Raw genomic sequence first — 19,861 nt, 5'->3', positions numbered from 1 at the left:
GGGAATACTCTTCACATTTCCCGAAAGAATGTAATGACAAGACCTGGGAAATTACGCAAACAAATCCCCCAATGTCGCACTAATGCAATTCCACAACATACAAAACATGCACAGCAGATAAGCAGATAAGTAAAAAATAAAATATATAGACAGGTTGACGCATGGACGCCTTTAGCCTAGCAAAGTCGCCATAAATTCAAAGCACACGCATAATTGACACCGATGGATTGCACACGCGACCAGAATGCAGTTAAAAAACCCTATTGGAAACCCCTACAGTATAGCCTATAAAATAACGTGTGCCTCTTTGAGCTGTCATTGTGAGTCTTTAGACAGTCACAAATTTGATAGCACAATCCACTACATAGGCATCTCTGTCACAGAGAGGCATGAGGGAAAATTCTATCTTCTCCTGTCCTAGAGCCTAAGCTATTTTGCAACGCCAGGGTTGTGGGTTTGATTCCCACGGGGGGCCAGTATGAAAATGTATGCACTCACTAACTGTAAGTCGCTCTGGATAAGAGCGTCTGCTAAACGACTAAAATGTAAAAGTAATTTTCTTATCCAGTCCCAATCCCACTGAAACCCAAAATCTTGACTCCTGTCTTGCATGAACATCTTTAACTTTATTCTGTAATCCATAGGTTGCAATGCATTATCAAAGCATATCTCAAAATACCGCTATAACATTTTCCCCGCTTCTCTGCGCTGTCTCGTAGGCCTACTTGCTGCCCATATGAGAGCTTCGGTAGAGAATGTGTGATCAACAAATGGTATGAGAGTAGATATGGATATTTTCTTAAACAGAGTCTGTCCCCGTTAAGATACCTACAACTATTTCCACTCTCTTCTGCCAGTTATTCATGAGCTGATCTGCTATCTGTATAATCATCAACCTTATAGATTTTGTCAAATATAGGAGATATTCTATCATTCGTTGAAGGAGGTTATCTAGGAAGCTTAGCAACTTTGGTTATTTAACTGCCGTTACAAAGTTTGTATGATTCGGCAACGCTATACTCGGGGTGCTTCCTGAGTGCGTTCTGTGTCGAGATAGCTTACTGCTGAAATGCACTGAATTGAGGAACATGATAACGCTCTGAATTTATGAACAGCCTGTTTTGCAAATTCACACCGTCATTGCCGATCAAAGATAGTTACTCTATCATTACTAGATATCAGTTTGATTTGCTCTGAAATCTTTACATAGTGGCGCAGCCAACAAGGTGGTGCAGCACCCTTCTTAATTGGAGAGAACACTGGCATTTCTTGGTTTTAAACGATTTAAATGGGCACTTCTGATTTTTGCGGAATGTTCAGGGACTCTCAACATAAATATGAATTATTACTGGTATTGAAATTTGGTCGATTTTTGGGAAAATATTGATCCCGAGTGTAGATGTACATAGCTGTGTTGGGACACCTGGGGTTTGCACTATAAATGGTTATGTCTGCGTACAGTTGTGTATGGTGTCATTACAATGTCAGAATGGATGTACTGTATATCACACAGAGTAACATAATCATTTAACTGGAATGTTCCGCCCTGTGAAAACTCTACTTCATGCTGAGAATTCCATCTGATTTAAATAGTTGTCATGGACTTAAACACTGTGTGTCGGTCTGTCTTGTCTGGTTTCTCTAACACTGTCTGTCTGTCTGTGTGATTTCAGTACGAAGATCGAGAAAGAGAAGAGGGAACATGCCAAGCAGCACGGGATGATTCGCACAGAGATAACAGGCGCTGAGATCGCTGAGGAGATGGAGAAGGAACGCCGTCTCTTCCAACTCCAGATGTGTGAGGTCAGTAGTGGACACTGGGCACAGACTAGTGGGCACTGATTAGGCGCTAACTGGGCACTGACTGAGATGTACAGTATGTCGTTTTCTGTAAACCAGTGCTTGTAAGTGAGCTGTATTCCTCTGGAGCAGTGGTATTCAGAGTCGGGGTCGCAACCCCACTAAAATTGCAATGGGGTCACCAAATAAACTCAGATATAAATATTATTATTTATTTGTATTTATTTTTTAAGCACTATATATATATATTAAAACCACTACTCTAGAGTAAAATAACAAATTGTAAGAGCGATGCACTCAGCTGTGCCAACGAGCTACCCTCGGTGGGCGTAAACGCATACTTCACTCTCCCTCTTTATGTACAGATTATTTGCTCACATGGCATAACGGTACTGACAATTGATATATTAACTTAGTGCTTCACAATGGGATTCTAATTGGAGCAGTTACGGAGGAGCTCAACCCATGCACCTCTATTTCTGTGTGCAGCGAGAGGGGTGTGGTTTGTCTCTCTTGGGTTTTTAGGGTGATTTCTTACACAGGGTTGTTGTTGTTGTTGATATTGCTTCCAGTGTAGTGCTAGAGGGGCTCAGAGTTTATAACTAGGGTCCAGAGTTTTTCCTGGGCAAGTCATATGGTCAGGAAAACTGCCGACCCTATAAGCTTGACTGATAACAATGCTAGTATTGTGTGAATTGGTACGTGAATTACCTCATCCCACACCCCCACCGCTACCCCCCACCGTCTCCACATTACTCACTCACCAGATTAGAGGATGCTCTCAGGTTGCATCCCAGATGGCACCCTATTCCCTATATAGTGTACTACTTTGAACCAGGGCACATAGGGTACTACATAGGGAATAGGGTGCCATTTGGGATGCAAACTCACTCTTCCATCCCACGCTGCTCTGCTGCTGCTGTTGCTAGTGTGGAGAGAGCCAGGTGATGCTCAGCACAGCAGGCTGTATTACTGATCTGAGACCAGCCACTGATACAGTAGCATCCATCCATCACCTCTCATTCCCACAAAGCCCCCAAACACATGCACCAACAGGCATTCACAACACACACTAAACCCACACCAGACAAATGTGGTTAATCTCTGAGCCGCACACTCTCAGACAGACAAAAGCAATGTGTGTGTGACTGTGTGTGTGTTTGGTTTCAAGGGAGCACGCATACGTGCACACACACGCACACACACACAGACAGAAAGATGACTGCATTGTAAGCAATGCAGCAGAGAAGCTTTGGGAGGACAGGGACATTCTGGGCCTCAGAAGGGCATTCTGGCATAGATTAAATGTCCTCTGTGTGCGGAGCATTGACTCTTCACAAACTGTTCTAGGTTGGCACGCCATTGGATAAACTCAGATTAATATGATGTTTTATTCATTTGTTCACTGGGCATGAATTTGTCGGGGGAATTTGCTCTCTATCTTTAGACTGCCTCATTTAGGATGCTAGTCACTGAAACACACTTTCTCTGGAGGCCCAAGTGATTTCTTAAAACCAAATGAATAACACAATTCTAGTTATCCATTTCAAACACAGTTTACTGTAAAACCAGGCAAATTACATCTTTCTCTCTTGATGTTCTATATTGGCATTCCTTTCAGTGAAATTTAGATGCTTACCACTTTGTTTCCAGCTCCCACAGACTCCAAGCTGTGTTGGCAGTGTAGATCATCCTCCAGAGGATGGGCATTCTGATAGGATTATCATTCAAAGTGTTCAGAAGACATATTTCACACAAACACACATTTTCTATGGTGGTTTAATGCAAGGGTGGAACATTTTGCGCTCAGTTTCCATTTATGTGGGTGGGTGCAGGCTTTTGTTTCAGCCAAGCAGTAACATGAAGATTTACTGGTTCATAAATGATAGCCTTCAGTTCAAATAGATGATTAAAACCTTCAGTGATTGTCCACCCCTGGTTTAATGTATCACCAGGAATAAGCAGTGAAATACTCCAAAATCATGTAAAATAGCATTTTATTTGATGTCAGTTTTCACAAACCACCTCTTGTGTTTTCTCTGCAGTACCTGATCAAAGTCAACGAGATCAAGACCAAGAAGGGAGTGGACCTTCTCCAGAACCTCATCAAGTATTACCATGCACAATGCAAGTAAGTACACAGTACCGCAGTATATTCCTCCTTTACCATAGTGTAGTAGTGAGACGTGTCTACTTAGATGTGGCTAATTGGTGGCAAACACTTACATTTTTCTGAGGGAATTGTGTACTCTCACGACTAGCTATATAAGTCTTGCAGTGATTGCTATTTGCTCTCTTTCTCTCTCCCTCTCTCTCTCTCTCTCTCTCTCTCTCTCTCTCTCTCTCTCTCTCTCTCTCTCTCTCTCTCTCTCTCTCTCTCTCTCTCTCTCTCTCTCTCTCTTTCCCTCTCTATTGCTCCCACTTGCCCGGTCTCCCTCCCCTCCCCTCCCCTCTCCATCTTTCTTTCTTTCTTTCTTTCTTTCTTTCTTTCTTTCTTTCTTTCTTTCTTTCTTTCTTTCTTTCTTTCTTTCTTTCTTTCTTTCTTTCTTTCGTTCTTTCTTTCTTTCTTTCTTTCTTTCTTTCTTTCTTTCTTTCTTTCTTTCTTTCTTTCTTTCTTTCTTTCTCTCTCTCTCTCTCTCTCTCTCTCTCTCTCTCTCTCTCTCTCTCTCTCTCTCTCTCTCTCTCTCCCTTCTCTTTCTCCTCTCAACCCCCCTCCCTCCATCCCTCTCTCTCGGATGGGGTGATGGTGATGCATGATTCACTGGTCTTGGGTAGGGAGGGTTGCGGAGTCATATTTAGCTCTCATAAATATGCACGGGCCTTCATGCCGATGCGTTGTGACAGCCGTGGGGGTTTGTGGGTAAATAATTGCCATCCCCTGGCTGCGTCACCAACAGGCCTGACAGCCTCAGCGTTGCTAGGTGGTTGTGTCACAACAAAACAATGCAGTTTTCTGGTTATCTACTCAACCCAAACATATAGCTGCCCTACTGTTTCTGACACTGACAGTGAAACATCTCTGTGGAGAGACATGCCTTATAGAACAATGGAAAAAAAGAGGTAGTGAAAACTGTGAGTTTCAGTAGGATGAGTGGACTGAGGGAGGATTGATGGATGCCTAGAGCGAGGGAGAGAGAGAGAGAGAGGGAGAGATGGGGAGAGAGAGGTTGTTAGTGGAGATGAGAGGATGCAGAGCTGCATTCAGGTGGGTGCCACTGACATTGGCAGATCCATAATGGATGACAGGAGGTGCTTAGCATTCAGCTCTGGACACAGCCATAGTCAGCCAGAGAGAGACAGAAGAGAAAGAGAGAGAGAGATCTCTTTGCCAAAAGCCAGAGGGCCAAGCAGTGCTATACATTATACATATCCCACTGCATCAGTCTCATTCTCATTCACCCCTCCATTCCTTATGACCTTCCTAATGCCTATAGAAACATTGTATGACACTTGACATTTCTCAATGATGTAAATGATGCTACGCCCCACCAAATGACTACCCTTTGTCTCACTAAAGTGAAAATGTCAATGGAATTATAATATCCGCCCTGTATTCTCTTGCAGTTTCTTCCAAGATGGCTTGAAGACAGCAGATAAGCTGAAGCAGTACATTGAGAAGCTGGCTGCTGACCTCTACAATGTAAACACCCACCCACAGGCTTCTCTCTATCTGATTACTGCTACTCTGCAGACTGAATTGTTATCGAGGTCATTGAGTGTGTGTGTGTGTGTGTTAATCTCACCCTGTGTATCTCCTTCTCAGATAAAGCAGACCCAGGATGAGGAGAAGAAACATCTGACTGCTCTCAGAGACCTGATCAAGTCCTCCCTTCAGCTGGACCAGAAGGAGGTAGGCAGGAACCAGACCAAATAGGGCCAAATAGGGCTAAACAGGGCCAAGTGGGCCAAACAGGGCCAAATAGGGCAAAACAGGGCCAAGTGGGCCCAAGCAGGCTTTAGTTGGCAAACATATAAGTTGGATTCCAATTCTCTACCCTTCTCCTGTGCACTCATACACTACCCCTCATGGATTTAGATGGGATGGACTGGTGTTAAGAATATAATGGAAACCCTCTCCAGCCATGCGTTCACCAAATCAATGCTTGGTAGAGAATCAGACTGCAGCCATACTGTACACTCTTCAACCCTAACCCTTAACTTTTGACCCTATGGTGGGTGTACCTACTGGCTAGCCTCCTGTAGCGCAGAGTGAGCATCCAGTGCTGTACCATGCTGGTAGCTAGTGTGTGGTAGGCCTTGGCTGGTAACCGGTGTGGTGCCTCACTGGCTGCTTGGTGGAGAGCCAGTCACTGTCTTAACTAACCTCCCCTAATCTCTTTCTGAGCACTCACTGGTCACAACTGCCTTATACACAACAACAGTAATGTGGTTTTCCCCTCAGTCTCATACCCACATTGAGATTTGCTAGCTGCTCACTGTGTTTTGCATGAGATACTGTGTAATAGTGTGCAGAGCCTAACTGAGATAGACTGGGCTGCTGTGTCGACACAGCTGCAACTCTCTGCTAGTGACTGTGTCCAAAATGGTACCTTATTCACTACATAGTGCACTATTTTTGACCAGAGCCCTACACTCTTAGAAAAAAGGGTTCCAAAAGTGTTCTTCAGCTGTCCCCATAGGATAACCCTTTTTTGTTCCAGGTAGAACCCTTTTTGGTTCCAGTTAGAACCTTTTTGGGTTCCACATAGAACCCTCTGTGGAAAGGGTTCTACATGCAACCCAAAAGGGTTCTACCTGGGTTCTTCAAAGGGTTTTGCAATGGAGACAGCCCGAAGCACCCTTTTAGGTTCTAGATAGCCCCTTTTCTTCTAAGAGTGTATGGGCCTTAGTCAGTAGTGCACTATATAGGGAACTGGGTAAGTTGACTGAGAACACGTTCACATTTACAGCAACAACCTGGGAAACAGTTACAGGGGAGAGGAAGGAGGATGAATGAGCCAACAGTCACTCACTCACTACCCCTCGACTTGTATATACTGTGCCAAACTAACACCTACACTCTATGCATGCATGCAGGCACTCTCTCACGCCTACATCTCAGCTACTTCTTTCACACTCTCTCCCTCTATCTCCCTCTCTACTCGCTGCTTGTCTGGACTCAAGTCTAGAAGAGTAAGTGTGCACGATTGGCATGCTTCTGTTGGTCTTGCCTGCGTTTGACTTCTGAGAGAGTTTGAAGAGCAGGCACTCCACTGAGTTTCTACATTAGAAGCCTGCTGTGTTTTTCATTTGATCGTGTGTTTAGAACATGGGTGCGTCCCAAATGGCACCCTATTCTCTATGTAGTGCACTTCCTTTGACCAGAGCCCCGGTGAAAAGTAGTGAACTAAATAGAGAATAGGGTACCATTTGGGACGGATCCCATAGTCCTTTGAACATCAAACATGACCCGATAAATAATAAAGACCCTGGCCTGCACTCTCTGTAAGAGGTATATTTGGTTGGTTGTGTGTGGTAATTTGCTGTGTTTCTGTGTATAAACACTGTGTGTGTGTGTGTGTGTTGATGCAGGACTCCCAGAGTAAGCAGGGGGGCTACAGCATGCACCAGCTGCAGGGCAACAAGGAGTTTGGCTGTGAGAAGAAAGGCTACCTGATGAAGAAGAGTGATGGGTAGGTCACACACACATACAAACACACACGCACACTAAACAGTACTGAACATGCATTTATATGCCCCTTATCTGATCCTTCGTTGTGACTTGGTGTTGTTGTCTTCCTGCAGGCTGAGGAAGGTGTGGCAGAGGAGGAAGTGTTCAGTGAAGGGTGGCATGCTCACCATCTCTCATGCTACGGTGAGTGGCAAACATACCACACACTCACACTCAGACACAAACACCCACACACCTGTGGAGGCGAGATCAAAGACAACATCCAGTATGAAGGAAGCTGTGTAGGGCACTATCAAGCTGGCAGTTGGCAGAGAGGAATCAACATGGATGGGTTGCCAGGGAAACCCCTCATCCCCCCCCCTCCCATTGCTGTGGTGACTCATCTCTGAGTTTGCTGCTGGCTCTTCTCTTCCCTGGGTCTGTGGATACTGTGGAGTATAGCAGCACTGGACCAGATATTCACTATCTGCTGCTGGGAGCTAATACAATAGCCAATGTTGAGAGAGATAGATAGAGACACACATGCACATATGAGAGAGAGTGCACACAGACACAACTAGCATGTCACAAATGTTGTATTCCACTCTAGATTGCGGTGGATCCCCCAAATGTCATAACACTATCATCTCATTTACTGGATATATAGACACCCTCCTTTCAAGGAAATTATACAATGTAGCCTAAGTACAAGCCTACCTGTCTGCACCTCCATTTTTAAAAAACGCACAGAGAATCCATGTACTTATCTTCAGTTCTTTGTCTGATGGCATGTTGCAGCTCCGCTCCGTGTTTATTTCCCATCAGCCCCTGTGGCAGGCCAGGCAGCTGAACTCTGGGTGACCCTGCCTGCGTGGCGTGGTGCCAGCCAGACAGCCTCACCTCAGGGCTCATTTGGTATTTGGCATTTGGTATTTTATTAAGACCCCCATTAGCTGTTGTGATAGCAGCAGCTACTCTTCCTGTGGTCCACACAAAACATGAAACATGACATACTGTAATACAGAACATTAAAAGACAAGAACAACTCAACGACAGAACTACATAAATGAAAAATGTCACACATAGCCAACATATCAATACATACACACAATATCTAGGTCAAATAGGAGAGAGGGGTTGTGCGGTGAAGTGTTGCTTTATTTGTTTTTTAAAACCAGGTTTGCTGTTCAATCTTTGATGGAAGGGAGTTCCATGCAATCATGGCTCTATATAATACTGTACGTTTTCTTGAATTTGTTCTGGATTTGGGAACTGTGAATAGACCCCCGGTGGCATGTCTGGTGGGGCTCATCACAGCCTGTTAACGTTTTGTTAACACCCCTCACCCCCCCTCTGCCCGCCCGATGCCCGCCTGCCCCGGCACAGTCACAATGCAGTGCCCAGTCTACACATGTGCCTGCTGGGCACAGTGGTATTAACATATTATGACAGTGGGTACTGTACTGTAGCCAACCCAAAGTGGTGCTGCCTGGACCACAGCCAGTACTGAGGGAATACCTGGGATCCTCCCTAGGCTAGCTACACTGTTGTGTCTAGTGTTCAGGCTGTGGCCCAAATGGCACCCTATTCTCTATATAGTGCACTACTTTTTGACCATTGGGCATTGCACATTTACATAAGTATTCAGACCTTTTACTCAGTACTTTGTTAAAGCACCTTTGGCAGCGATTACACTCTTGGGTATGACGCTAAAAGCTTGGCACACCTGTATTTGGGGAGTTTCTCCCATTCTTCTCTGCAGATCCTCTCAAGCTCTGTCAGGTTGGATGGGGAGCGTCGCTGCACAGCTATTTTCAGGTTTCTCCAGAGATGTTCGATCGGGTTCAAGTCCGGGCTTTGGCTTGGCCACTCAAAGATATTCAGAGACTTGTCCCGAAGCAACTCCTGCGTTGTCTTGGCTGTGTGCTTAGGGTCATTGTCCTGTTGGAAGGTGAACCTTCGCCCCAGTCTGAGGTAGTGAGCGCTCTGGAGCAGGTTTTCATCAAGGATCTCTTTGTAGGGGGGAGCTAGAGAGCGTGCTATGGAATAGACGTGTTTTGTTAGCGCGCCAGAAGGTGGACACAAGGTTGGCTGATATCTCAAAGAGTATTGGGACTTTGACTGAAACTGTGAAGGCAACCAAGGGCAGGGTGCATGAAGTCGAGCAGACGACAGTTGATCATGAGGCCAGGCTACAGGACATAGAGAAACAGAGCACAACGTTAAAAAATGACAAAACCCTGAAAGCCAGACTGGAAATGCTCGAGTCGCATTCAAGACTCCCGAACATCCGAATATTTGGGATCCAGGAGGACACTGAGAAAGGGAAACCCACTGAATTTGTTTCGGGGCTGATACCGGCATTGCTGGGGAGTGAACACTTCAAAACGCCCATCCTGATCGACTGCGCACACAGATCACAGGCAACAAAGCCAGACAAGGCTGCACTATCCCCAGACCAGGGATCTCATCCTCAAGCTGGCAAGTCAAAAGTTCCCCCTTAACTACGACGGAGCCTGGGTGTCTTTCTACCCAGATCTTACTTTGGAGGTGAGGAACCAACGGAAAGTGAATTGATGCCGATATCACGGCCTGTGGATATGCAATTTCTGCAATCTACCCAATTTAGAACAGTGATGGTCAAGTTCACAAGCCTTGGCATTGCAGTAACAAGAAAACTTGATCAGCTATTGAAAACGAATTGGGACATGAAAATGTATCAGCTTAAACAAAATATAAATTTTTGGAAAACTCTGCCTATCTCCGTGGTTGGTCATATAAACGCTATTAAAATGGTTGCCCTACCCAGGTTTCTTTACCTCTTCCAATGTCTACCCAATTTCTTACCAGAAAGCTATTTTAAGAAACTGGATTCAATAGTAATTCCATTCTTATGGGATAACAAGGTAGCCAGAATTTCAAAGAAGATTTTATGCAAGTACAAGAGAGAGGGGGGTTTTGGCCTTCCTCACTTTAAACTGTATTATTGGGCTGCTAATCTGAACATTGTGTCTTTCTGGAGGGAAAGTTTACCTGGGATCCGACAGAATGATATGCCTTCATGGCTTTTGATGGAGAAGGCCTCCTGTAAACGTTCCTCACTCCCTGCACTTGTTAATAGCCCAGCATATGTGAACAAAGCCTCAAATGACTCATTTGTCACAGTCTTAGGATCTGGAAACAGATGAGGTATTTTTGTTAACATAACCACTGTATACATTGACAGCCCAATTTGCCTGAATCATGCTTTCCACCCTGCATTGGATGATATTGTGTTTTCACAGTGGAGGGGGAAGGGGCTCACAACAATTGATAACTTATACATTGATGGTCATTTAGCTTCATTTCAACAATTACAGAGTAAGTTTACCATGCCAGCAGCACATTTTTTCAGATACTTCTTAATCTGGAATTTCTTAAGGACACATATCCCACAGTATGGCATTAAGCCAAAGAGTCCTACATTAGATAGCCTTATCCTTGTCAAACCCCATTCAAAAGGGTCAGTCTCTAGACTTTATGATGTGCTACGGGCCCACATAGAGGTATCCACAGACACTATTAAAAGGGCTTGGGAGCAGAAACTTGGTTCAGAAATCTCAGATGAGGACTGGGTAGAAGCTCTCAGGAATATAAACCACAGTTCAGTGAATGCCAGACACAACCTTGCTCAGTTTAAGGTGGTACACAGGTTACATTACTCAAAACTGAAACTGCATAAAATATTCCCAGACACCTCACCACTGTGTGAGAGGTGCAAGCAGGATGAGGGGACTTTGACCCACTTATTTTGGACATGTCCTAAATGACATGTTTACTGGGCTCTCATTTTTGATTACTTATCTAAAGCCTTTGATAGAGTTATAGCCCCCTACCCATTGATCGCTCTGTTTGCTACAGTTGATGGGAATAACCAGGAAGGGAAGGCTATCTCTCTTTGTACTCTATGAGCCAAAAGGCTCATATTGCAATTTTGGAAATTGGAGACTGTACCTACCTTTGAAATGTGGTTACGGGATTGAGGGAATGTAATGGAAGATTCGATACAATACCTCCAATAGAAGTCCAATGTTTTACAAAATATGGCAGCCAATACTGGATGAATGGTCTAGTCCCGCTTTATAACTGGGTTGATGCTCTGCTGCTACACTGTGCTGTACACCACTCAATATTTCTTTTTGGCTTAACTACGCTGTTTGTGATTACTATATGCTGTCGTTATACTATATGTACCATCTAATAGGATATTTTTATTTATTATTTTATTTTTGTATGTCTTTTTTCGCTTTGTCATTATGGGGTATTGTGTGTACAGTCATAGTCAAAAGTTTTGAGAATGACACAAATACTAATTTTCACAAAGTCTGCTGCCTCAGTTTTGATGATGGCAATTTGCATATACTCCAGAATGTCATGAAGAGTGATCAGATGAATTGCAATTAATTGCAGTCCCTCTTTGCCATGAAAATGAACTTCATCCCAAAAAAAGATTTCCACTGCATTTCAGCCCTGCCACAAAAGGACCAGCTGACATCATGTCTGTGATTCTTTCGTTAACACAGGTGAGAGTGTTGACGAGGACAAGGCTGGAGATCACTCTGTCATGCTGATTGATTTAGAATAACAGACTGGAACCTTTAAAAGGAGGGTGGTGCTTGAAATCATTGTTCTTCCTCTGTTAACCATAGTTACCTGCAAGGAAACACGTGCCGTCATCATTGCTTTGCACAAAAAGGGCTTCACAGGCAAGGATATTGCTGCTAGTAAGATTGCACCTAAATCAACCATTTATCGGATCATCAAGAACTTCAAGGAGAGAGGTTCAATTGTTGTGAAGAAGGAGTCAGGGCGCCAAGAAAGTCCAGCAAGCGCCAGGACCGTCTCTAAATTTGATTCAGCTGCGGGATCGGGGCACCACCAGCGCAGAGCTTGTTCAGGAATGGCAGCAGGCAGGTGTGAGTGCATCTCTACGCACAGTGAGGCAAAGACTTTTGGAGGATGGCCTGGTCTCAAGAAGGGCAGCAAAGAAGCCATTTCTCTCCAGGAAAAACATCAGGGACAGACTGATATTCTGCAAAAGGTACAGGGATTGGACTGCTGAGGACTGGGGTAAAGTCATTTTCTCTGATGAATCCCCTTTCCGGTTGTTTGGGGCATCCGGAAAAAACCTTTTCCGGAGAAGACAAGGTGAGCGCTACCATCAGTCCTGTGTCATGCCAACAGTAAAGCATCCTGAGACCATTCGTGTGTGGGGCTGCTTCTCAGCCAAGGGAGTGGGCTCACTCACAATTTTGCCTAAGAACACAGCCATGAATAAAGGATAGTACCAACACATCCTCCGAGGGCAACTTCTCCCAACCATCCAAGAACAGTTTGGTGACAACCAATGCCAGCATGATGGAGCACCTTGCCATAAGGCAAAAGTGATAACTAAGTGGCTCGGGGAACAAAACATCGACATTTTGGGTCCATGGCCAGGAAACTCCCCAGACCTTAATCCCATTGAAAACTTGTGGTCGATCCTCAAGAGGCGGGTGGACAAACAAAAACCCCATTGATTATGCAAGAATGGGTTGCCATCAGTCAGGATGTGGCCCAGAAGTTAATTGACAGCATGCCATGGCGGATTGCAGAGGTCTTGAGAAAGAAGGGTCAACACTGCAAATATTGACTCTTTGCATAAACTTAATGTAATTGTCAATAAAAGCCTTTGACACTTATGGAATGCTTGTAATTATACTTCAGTATACCATAGTAACATCTGACAAAAATATCTCATAACACTGAAGCAGCGTACTTTGTGAAGACCAATACTTGTGTCATTCTCAAAACTTTTGACCACGATTATTTGTTTTTTTAATCCATTTTAGAATAAGGGTGTAACGTAACCAAATATGGAAAAAGTACTTTCCGAAGGCACTGTTTATAGTTTCTTTATTCAGCTGAGACAAAAGGACAAACCCACAATGCCTAACATCAAAAGAGTAATTGTTCTATTACTTTACCACCCCACCCCATCCAGAGTCAGGTAGGCTTGTAGCGTTAGTTTAATAGGACCAATACTGGTTGATGTACAGACTAATTTTCATAATTTCCATCAAGTAGCTAAGTCGTCTGTGTGTTTGTGCAGTCCAACAGGCAGCCTGTGAAACTCAACCTGCTCACCTGCCAGGTCAAGCCCTGCGCTGAGGACAGGAAGTGCTTCGATCTAATTTCCCGTAAGTACCCCTCTTACCATAACCCCTATGCCAATACAGCAGTTACTGTGGGTGTTGCATGGGATGGGTGGCCCGTGAGAGAAGGGGCCTTTTATATGACCTCTGATGGGCATTCAGAAACAGGAAGAGTCGAAGTGACCATTTTGTGCCACAGGGTGCCAGTCGCTCTTTGACACCTACTATATTTTCAGACTGGCTGTTGAATGGTGTCATGACATTGAGAGGAAAACCTGAAACACGCTGTGCTTGTGAATTACCCAACATGCATCTCACAACAGGGCTATATTACATGACATGATTACACAGTGTCTGCTGGGTCTGAGATCACATTCCCCTCTAATCTTCTCTCTGCCCACAGATAACCGGACATATCACTTCCAGGCTGAGGATGAACAGGAGTTTGTCATGTAAGTGTATCATCACAGTCACCACATTATAAACATTGTTTTACTGTAGTATCCAACTCCAAAGGCAGGTACAAAGTAATACACTGAAGCAATGAACCTGGCCCTGATAATGTAGCTGTGAGCTTGAATGATCAGTTGAACAAAGAAAGACACCCTCTTTTATACTCCATTGACAGTGAGGGTATTTGTATTACTCAGAGAGAGAGAGAGAGCTAGGTGCCAGCATCAGTAAAGGTTTCTATCTATCTGGATCTGTGGTTGTCACTTGTTCAGGTGCACACACACAATTTCTTTCTCACACACACACACACACACACAGTTTCAACCACATTCTGCTACTTCATACCCACCGATCAGTAATTGTCATCTCCTCAAAATTCTCTGTATTCCTAAACTGTCAGGGCCATGACCTTTATGAAACACTGCCTTTAACCACGCTCACATTAACTTTACTGCGACACAATAGGCCTTGCCTCTTAGCCTCGCCTTAGGATACATCCCAAATGGCACCCTATTCCCTATGTAGTGCACTACTTTTCACCAGGGCCCATTTATTACTTGAAAATATAACGTCCCTGCATTATGTAATCACATGTTCGCCCACCCACGCCTTGCAAGTAAACAAGCTCACCCTTAAAGACACGCATACACCCACGTATCTGCATACTAATTTCTTGTTATTTCCTGCACGCTTGCACACACACACACACACACACATACTTTAATTAACACACTGATTGTCTCCTAGCCGACACACACACACACACACACACACACACACACACACACACACACACACATACACACACACACGTACACATTTTAAATACTTTATTTGAATTCACAAATCCCATTACATTCAAGTAGGAGTGAGCTGTGCTGTACTGTACTGTTCTGAACAGTGGGTGGGTTGGCAACAGCAGCAGTTACTTCCTGGCTGTCTCTTAATGAGCGCACTCAGTCAGAAGGCTGTGAGGAGTCTGTGCTGTTGAAGGACTTCCTGGGTTATCTAGAGTGGAGTGAGTGTGTGTGTGTGTGCGTGCGTGCGTGCTCGTGCAAGCGTGAGTGTGTGGAGGGTGTTCAGATGTGTTGGTTTGAACACTACAGCATGTGGTGGTTGACACTGTAGGCACATTTAGATCCTATCTAGGGTGAATGCAAAATGCACTGAGTGTACAAAACATTAAGAACACTCTTTCCATGACATAGACTGACCAGGTGAATCCAGGTGAAAGCTATGATCCCTTATTGATGTCACCTGTTAAATCCACTTCAATCAGTGTAGATGAAGGGGAGGAGACAGGTTAAAGAAGGATTTTTAAGCCTTGAGACAATTGTGACATGGATTGTGAATGTCTGGGCAAGACAAAAGATTTAAGTGTCTTTGAGCGGGTTATGGTAGTAGGTGCCAGGCGCACCGGTTTGAGTGTGCCAAGAACTGCAATGCTGCTGGTTGTTCACGCTCAACAGTTTCCCTTGTGAATCAAGAATGGTCCACCACCCAAAGGACATCCAGCCAACCCACACAACTGTGGGAAGCATTAGAGTCAACATGGGCCAGCATCCCTGTGGAATGCTTTCAACACCTTACAGAGTCCATGCCCCAACGAATTGAGGCTGTTATGAGGGCAAAAGGGGGTGCAACTAAATATTAGAAAGGTGTTCTTAATGTTTAGTACACTCAGCGTAGACGTCAAGGGCTCAAGAGAATACAGTATACATATTAATACATACAGTTTAGAATATACTGTCAGATGGAATTGGAGTTGTCCCATCCCCTTGTCTAAAAGACTAAGAGGCTTATGCACACAGAAATCCTAAAAATACACACTTCTATATACAATTCTCATACATTTTTAAAACACCCTTGCTCTGTAATATCTAGTTTCTCTGTTTGCGTATCTGTCTCTGTCTGTATGTGTGTTGTGCGTGTGTAGCTGGATCTCGGTGCTATCCAACAGTAAGGAGGAGGCTCTGAACATGGCGTTCCGTGGAGGAGAGGACGGAGGAGGAGGAGGAGGAGGAGGAGGAGAGGACGGCCTCGAGGACCTGACCAAAGCCATCATAGAGGACGTGCTGCGCATCCCTGGCAACGAAGTCTGCTGCGACTGTGACGCTGCAGGTACATATACTGTACAATGTTTATGTGTGTGTGTTTGCATGCCTGACCACCACCTCTATGGATTTCTAAGGGTCTCACATTCTATATCCTCCTCTATATACTACTATTTTGTGCGTACTCACCATTCACCTTATCACAGGAGAAGACAACAACACCTTTGCTCAGTAGTTGACACCTGAGATATGCTATGCAGCCAGCCTGATGTCTTTAACCAAGCAAGCAGCAAAGCAGTGTATTCTGGATATAACAGTGGTGTTGGCCCTTTCTGGCCCCTGTTCCTCCAACTTGATCCTCCCCTGCTGTAAAAGCAGAGACTCCCCAGAGCAGAGACACCCTGGCCTTTTGACTCCCCCAATACACACACATGCACACACACACACTGCCTCAGTTAATCACCCTATCCACCTCTGTCAGCATAAACACAGAGCCCACTGAGGGAGTTAGCAAGCCGCAAGCATAAAAGCCTGTGTTTCTTGCAACAACAACATCATTACATCAATGTGTTACATGATTCACCCCCCCCCCCCCCTTCTCTGGAGTGAGTTCATGTAACATTTAACAGATCGATAATGCGCCGGTCTGGTCATCATAAGCCACACACGTTATTTTAAGCATGCTAACAGACACAGGCTGCGTTCCAAAGCTACAGCATCACAGGGGGAGATGGGGAGCCAGATTTGAACTGCTCTCTGATGCTTTCTACTTCATTCTGATGCCTTGTTAAGCTGCTCTCATCCTCCCAGTCGACCAAGCTGCTCCTTTGTAGCTATGTGACACTGCCATACTGTGTAGAGTGATCCCTGGCTATGGCAGGGCCCTAAAACAAGTCTTCCAGCTAGTGTACTGCAGGCTCATTTGTGGTGCTCCTTTGACCCATCCTGTCTAAAACACAGCTCTCTAGAGGAGTATTAGTGGCAACTATTTTGCGCTCACCCCACCCTGTTCATCCTCTCATCTCTATGGCCATCTATTGCCTCTATTGCCATCAAACATGTGATTCATTGGTGTTTCGTCGCCACTGAAACCCTTCCACCCGTCCGCCCGGCACAGACCTGTCAAATTCAGACACGCTAGCAAGCCTAACAGCTAACAGCACTCAGCCGTCTGTAAGGATAGTTTGTTTACATCTGCGTAGCTGCGTAGGGCTCTCAGGCTTGATATCAGGCTGTGTTTAAGCCACCTTCAGTTGCATCGCTCAGGCTTGGCAGTGGGGTCAGTCACTGTAGGGGTTTACAGGGAAGAGCTCAAAGCCTCTCTAGCCTTCCACCACATGGCTCTGCTGTCAGAGCATGTTCAGGCATTCAGCTTGACGCAGAATGTTGCAATGTTTTCTAGTTGCCGGGCTCTGGTAGCCCAGTCAGTATGGCTGGTGCTCCTGAGGTTGCCGAGGCCCTCTAGTGGTGTGTGCTGTGTGTTGCCACTGCTCACATTGATGGTGATGGTGGACTTTAGTGCACACTGTAGCAAAACGTTTTGCAACAGAAAACTAAAACATTTATTTCTTATTGGACAAGTTCAAGTTGTCATTCCATGTTTTCGTTTATTTGAAGCCTAATGAATACCACCCAGAAATAACATTTCAGTTTAGTACTGGTAATAGTTAATCCCCTTTAGCATTATCGTTCTGGATTTCAAATGTATGGATGTTTATAGTAGTAAAAAAATATATATATATTCTGTTTTTGGAGCCAAAACGTCTGTACACTAAACTGTGAATTCAAGCCCGATTTTGGGGTTTCTTTTGTATCCACAGGTCTGTGTGCAACAAACGTATGTTGTCATGTTGTCTGTGCCCTTAGATCCAAAATGGCTGTCCACTAACCTAGGCATCCTGACCTGCATCGAGTGCTCTGGTATCCACCGGGAGATGGGAGTGCACATCTCACGCATCCAATCCATGGAACTAGATAAGCTAGGCACCTCTGAACTCTTGGTGAGTAAATCAAATACATTTTGGTGAACATTATATGTATTTATTTTTTGTCACAATAAATCAACATACAAAATAGATTCAAAAACAGGATAGAAATGAATCAATCTTGATTACGATGTGATTATGATTACGACAATTAAAGCAAAGTGCTTACGAGCGTCTTAACATTCATATGTTGACTTGATACTTAGGCAAATGTCTCTCTTCCTTCACAGCTGGCCAAGAATGTAGGGAACAGTAGTTTCAATGAAATAATGGAGGGGAACCTTCCTTGTCCCTCACCAAAGCCCACTCCTTCTAGTGATATGTAAGTACTCAGCATCATCAACAACAACAACTACATGAACTGCTTAGAGACAAGAAACTCCATAGAAATTTGACCTCACTAGATGCATAATCTGGTGTATGTTTGAGCTTATGCAGGTAGATGTGTTTGGCAGGATAAGCCACAGAATTAAATATAATACATGGACATGGCCAACTTGGTCAGGAAAACATTCATGCTAGATACTGAATTATAGGATCTCTATGGCAAAAACTATCCGTACAAACATTCCAAAACCCTCTCTTTCTTCTTCTTCTTCTTCTTCTTCTTCTTCTTCTTCTTCTTCTTCTTCTTCTTCTTCTTCTTCTTCTTCTTCTTCTTCTTCTTCTTCTTCTTCTTCTTCTTCTTCTTCTTCTTCTTCTTCTCCTCTCCTCTCCTACAGGACAGTGAGGAAGGAGTTCATCAATGCTAAGTATGTGGACCACAAGTTTGCACGGAAGACCTGTGCCTCCTCGGCAGCTAAGACCATTGAGCTGTGTGAGGCGGTCAAGTCCAGGGACCTGCTGTCTCTCATCCAGGTGTACGCTGAGGGGGTGGAGCTAATGGAGCCTCTGCCCGAGGGGGGACAGGTAGGTCTGACCTCTGACCTCATAGACCCTGGACTGTATTATTATCTCATCTCACCTGATCAGGGCCCATATTCATAAACCATCTCATAGGATTGGTGATCTAGGATCAGGTCCCCCCTGTCCATGTAATCTTATTCATTATGATCCCCAAAAATAAAACTGTTCCTAAATCAGCACTCCTACTCTGAGATGTTTTATGAATGCAGGCCCTGATCTGGTATGGTGGGTATGGTTTTACAATATGAGCAGAGGTCTACTGTTTCATAGGGAAATAGTAGGTTGTACTGAGTCTGTAAGGAGTCTGTACTGTACATGGGCAAAGTAATGAGCAGTCCACAGAGAACAATTGCGTTTTCTACTCCCTTTACTAAGCAACGTTGGACAAGACAACATTGCTCAAATGAGTAAAGTCACTCAGTTGAGCTATCAGTACTGCGGCCCTCTGTATGTTGAGCCACGTTGCGCTGCGGTGTGCTCTCAGAAGTAGTCCATAGGGAATAGTGGCCAGGGATGAGTCACTGACCCTGTTTGAAGGCAGGCAGAGCTCCCAGTCCAGGCTGACTCACTGATATCTACAGTGAGGGGAAAAATTATTTGATCCCCTGCTGATTTTGTATGTTTGCCCACTGACAAAGACATGATCAGTCTATAATTTTAATGGTAGGTTTATTTGAACAGTGAGAGACAGAATAACAACAAAAACATCCAGAAAACGCATGTCAAAAATTTTATAAATTGATTTGCATTTTAATGAGGGAAATAAGTATTTGACCCCTCTGCAAAACATGACTTAGTACTTGGTGGCAAAACCCTTGTTGACAATCACAGAGGTCAGACGTTTCTTGTAGTTGGCCACCAGGTTTGCACACATCTCAG

At 44.4% G+C, this 19,861-nt stretch overlaps 1 protein-coding gene across 1 annotated transcript in view; it reads left to right on the top strand.

The window, feature by feature from the left end:
- Positions 1–19,861, top strand: part of LOC311109173 (arf-GAP with SH3 domain, ANK repeat and PH domain-containing protein 1-like) — a 77,736-nt gene that overhangs the window by 42,135 nt on the left and 15,740 nt on the right. The window contains exons 8-19 of the mRNA XM_084152007.1: positions 1,674–1,803; positions 3,846–3,931; positions 5,365–5,440; positions 5,564–5,650; positions 7,333–7,433; positions 7,546–7,615; positions 13,542–13,629; positions 13,988–14,036; positions 15,974–16,158; positions 17,958–18,091; positions 18,307–18,398; positions 18,799–18,985. Of these exons, the coding sequence (XP_084008133.1) occupies positions 1,674–1,803; positions 3,846–3,931; positions 5,365–5,440; positions 5,564–5,650; positions 7,333–7,433; positions 7,546–7,615; positions 13,542–13,629; positions 13,988–14,036; positions 15,974–16,158; positions 17,958–18,091; positions 18,307–18,398; positions 18,799–18,985 (1,285 nt within the window). The remainder of the gene's footprint in view (positions 1–1,673; positions 1,804–3,845; positions 3,932–5,364; positions 5,441–5,563; positions 5,651–7,332; positions 7,434–7,545; positions 7,616–13,541; positions 13,630–13,987; positions 14,037–15,973; positions 16,159–17,957; positions 18,092–18,306; positions 18,399–18,798; positions 18,986–19,861) is intronic.

This window comes from Coregonus lavaretus, assembly GCF_964263955.1.
Source record: "Coregonus lavaretus genome assembly, chromosome: 34".
NCBI lineage: Eukaryota > Metazoa > Chordata > Actinopteri > Salmoniformes > Salmonidae > Coregonus > Coregonus lavaretus.
Note: the sequence above shows the minus strand (reverse complement) of the source record. Positions and strands in the feature narration are given on the sequence as shown.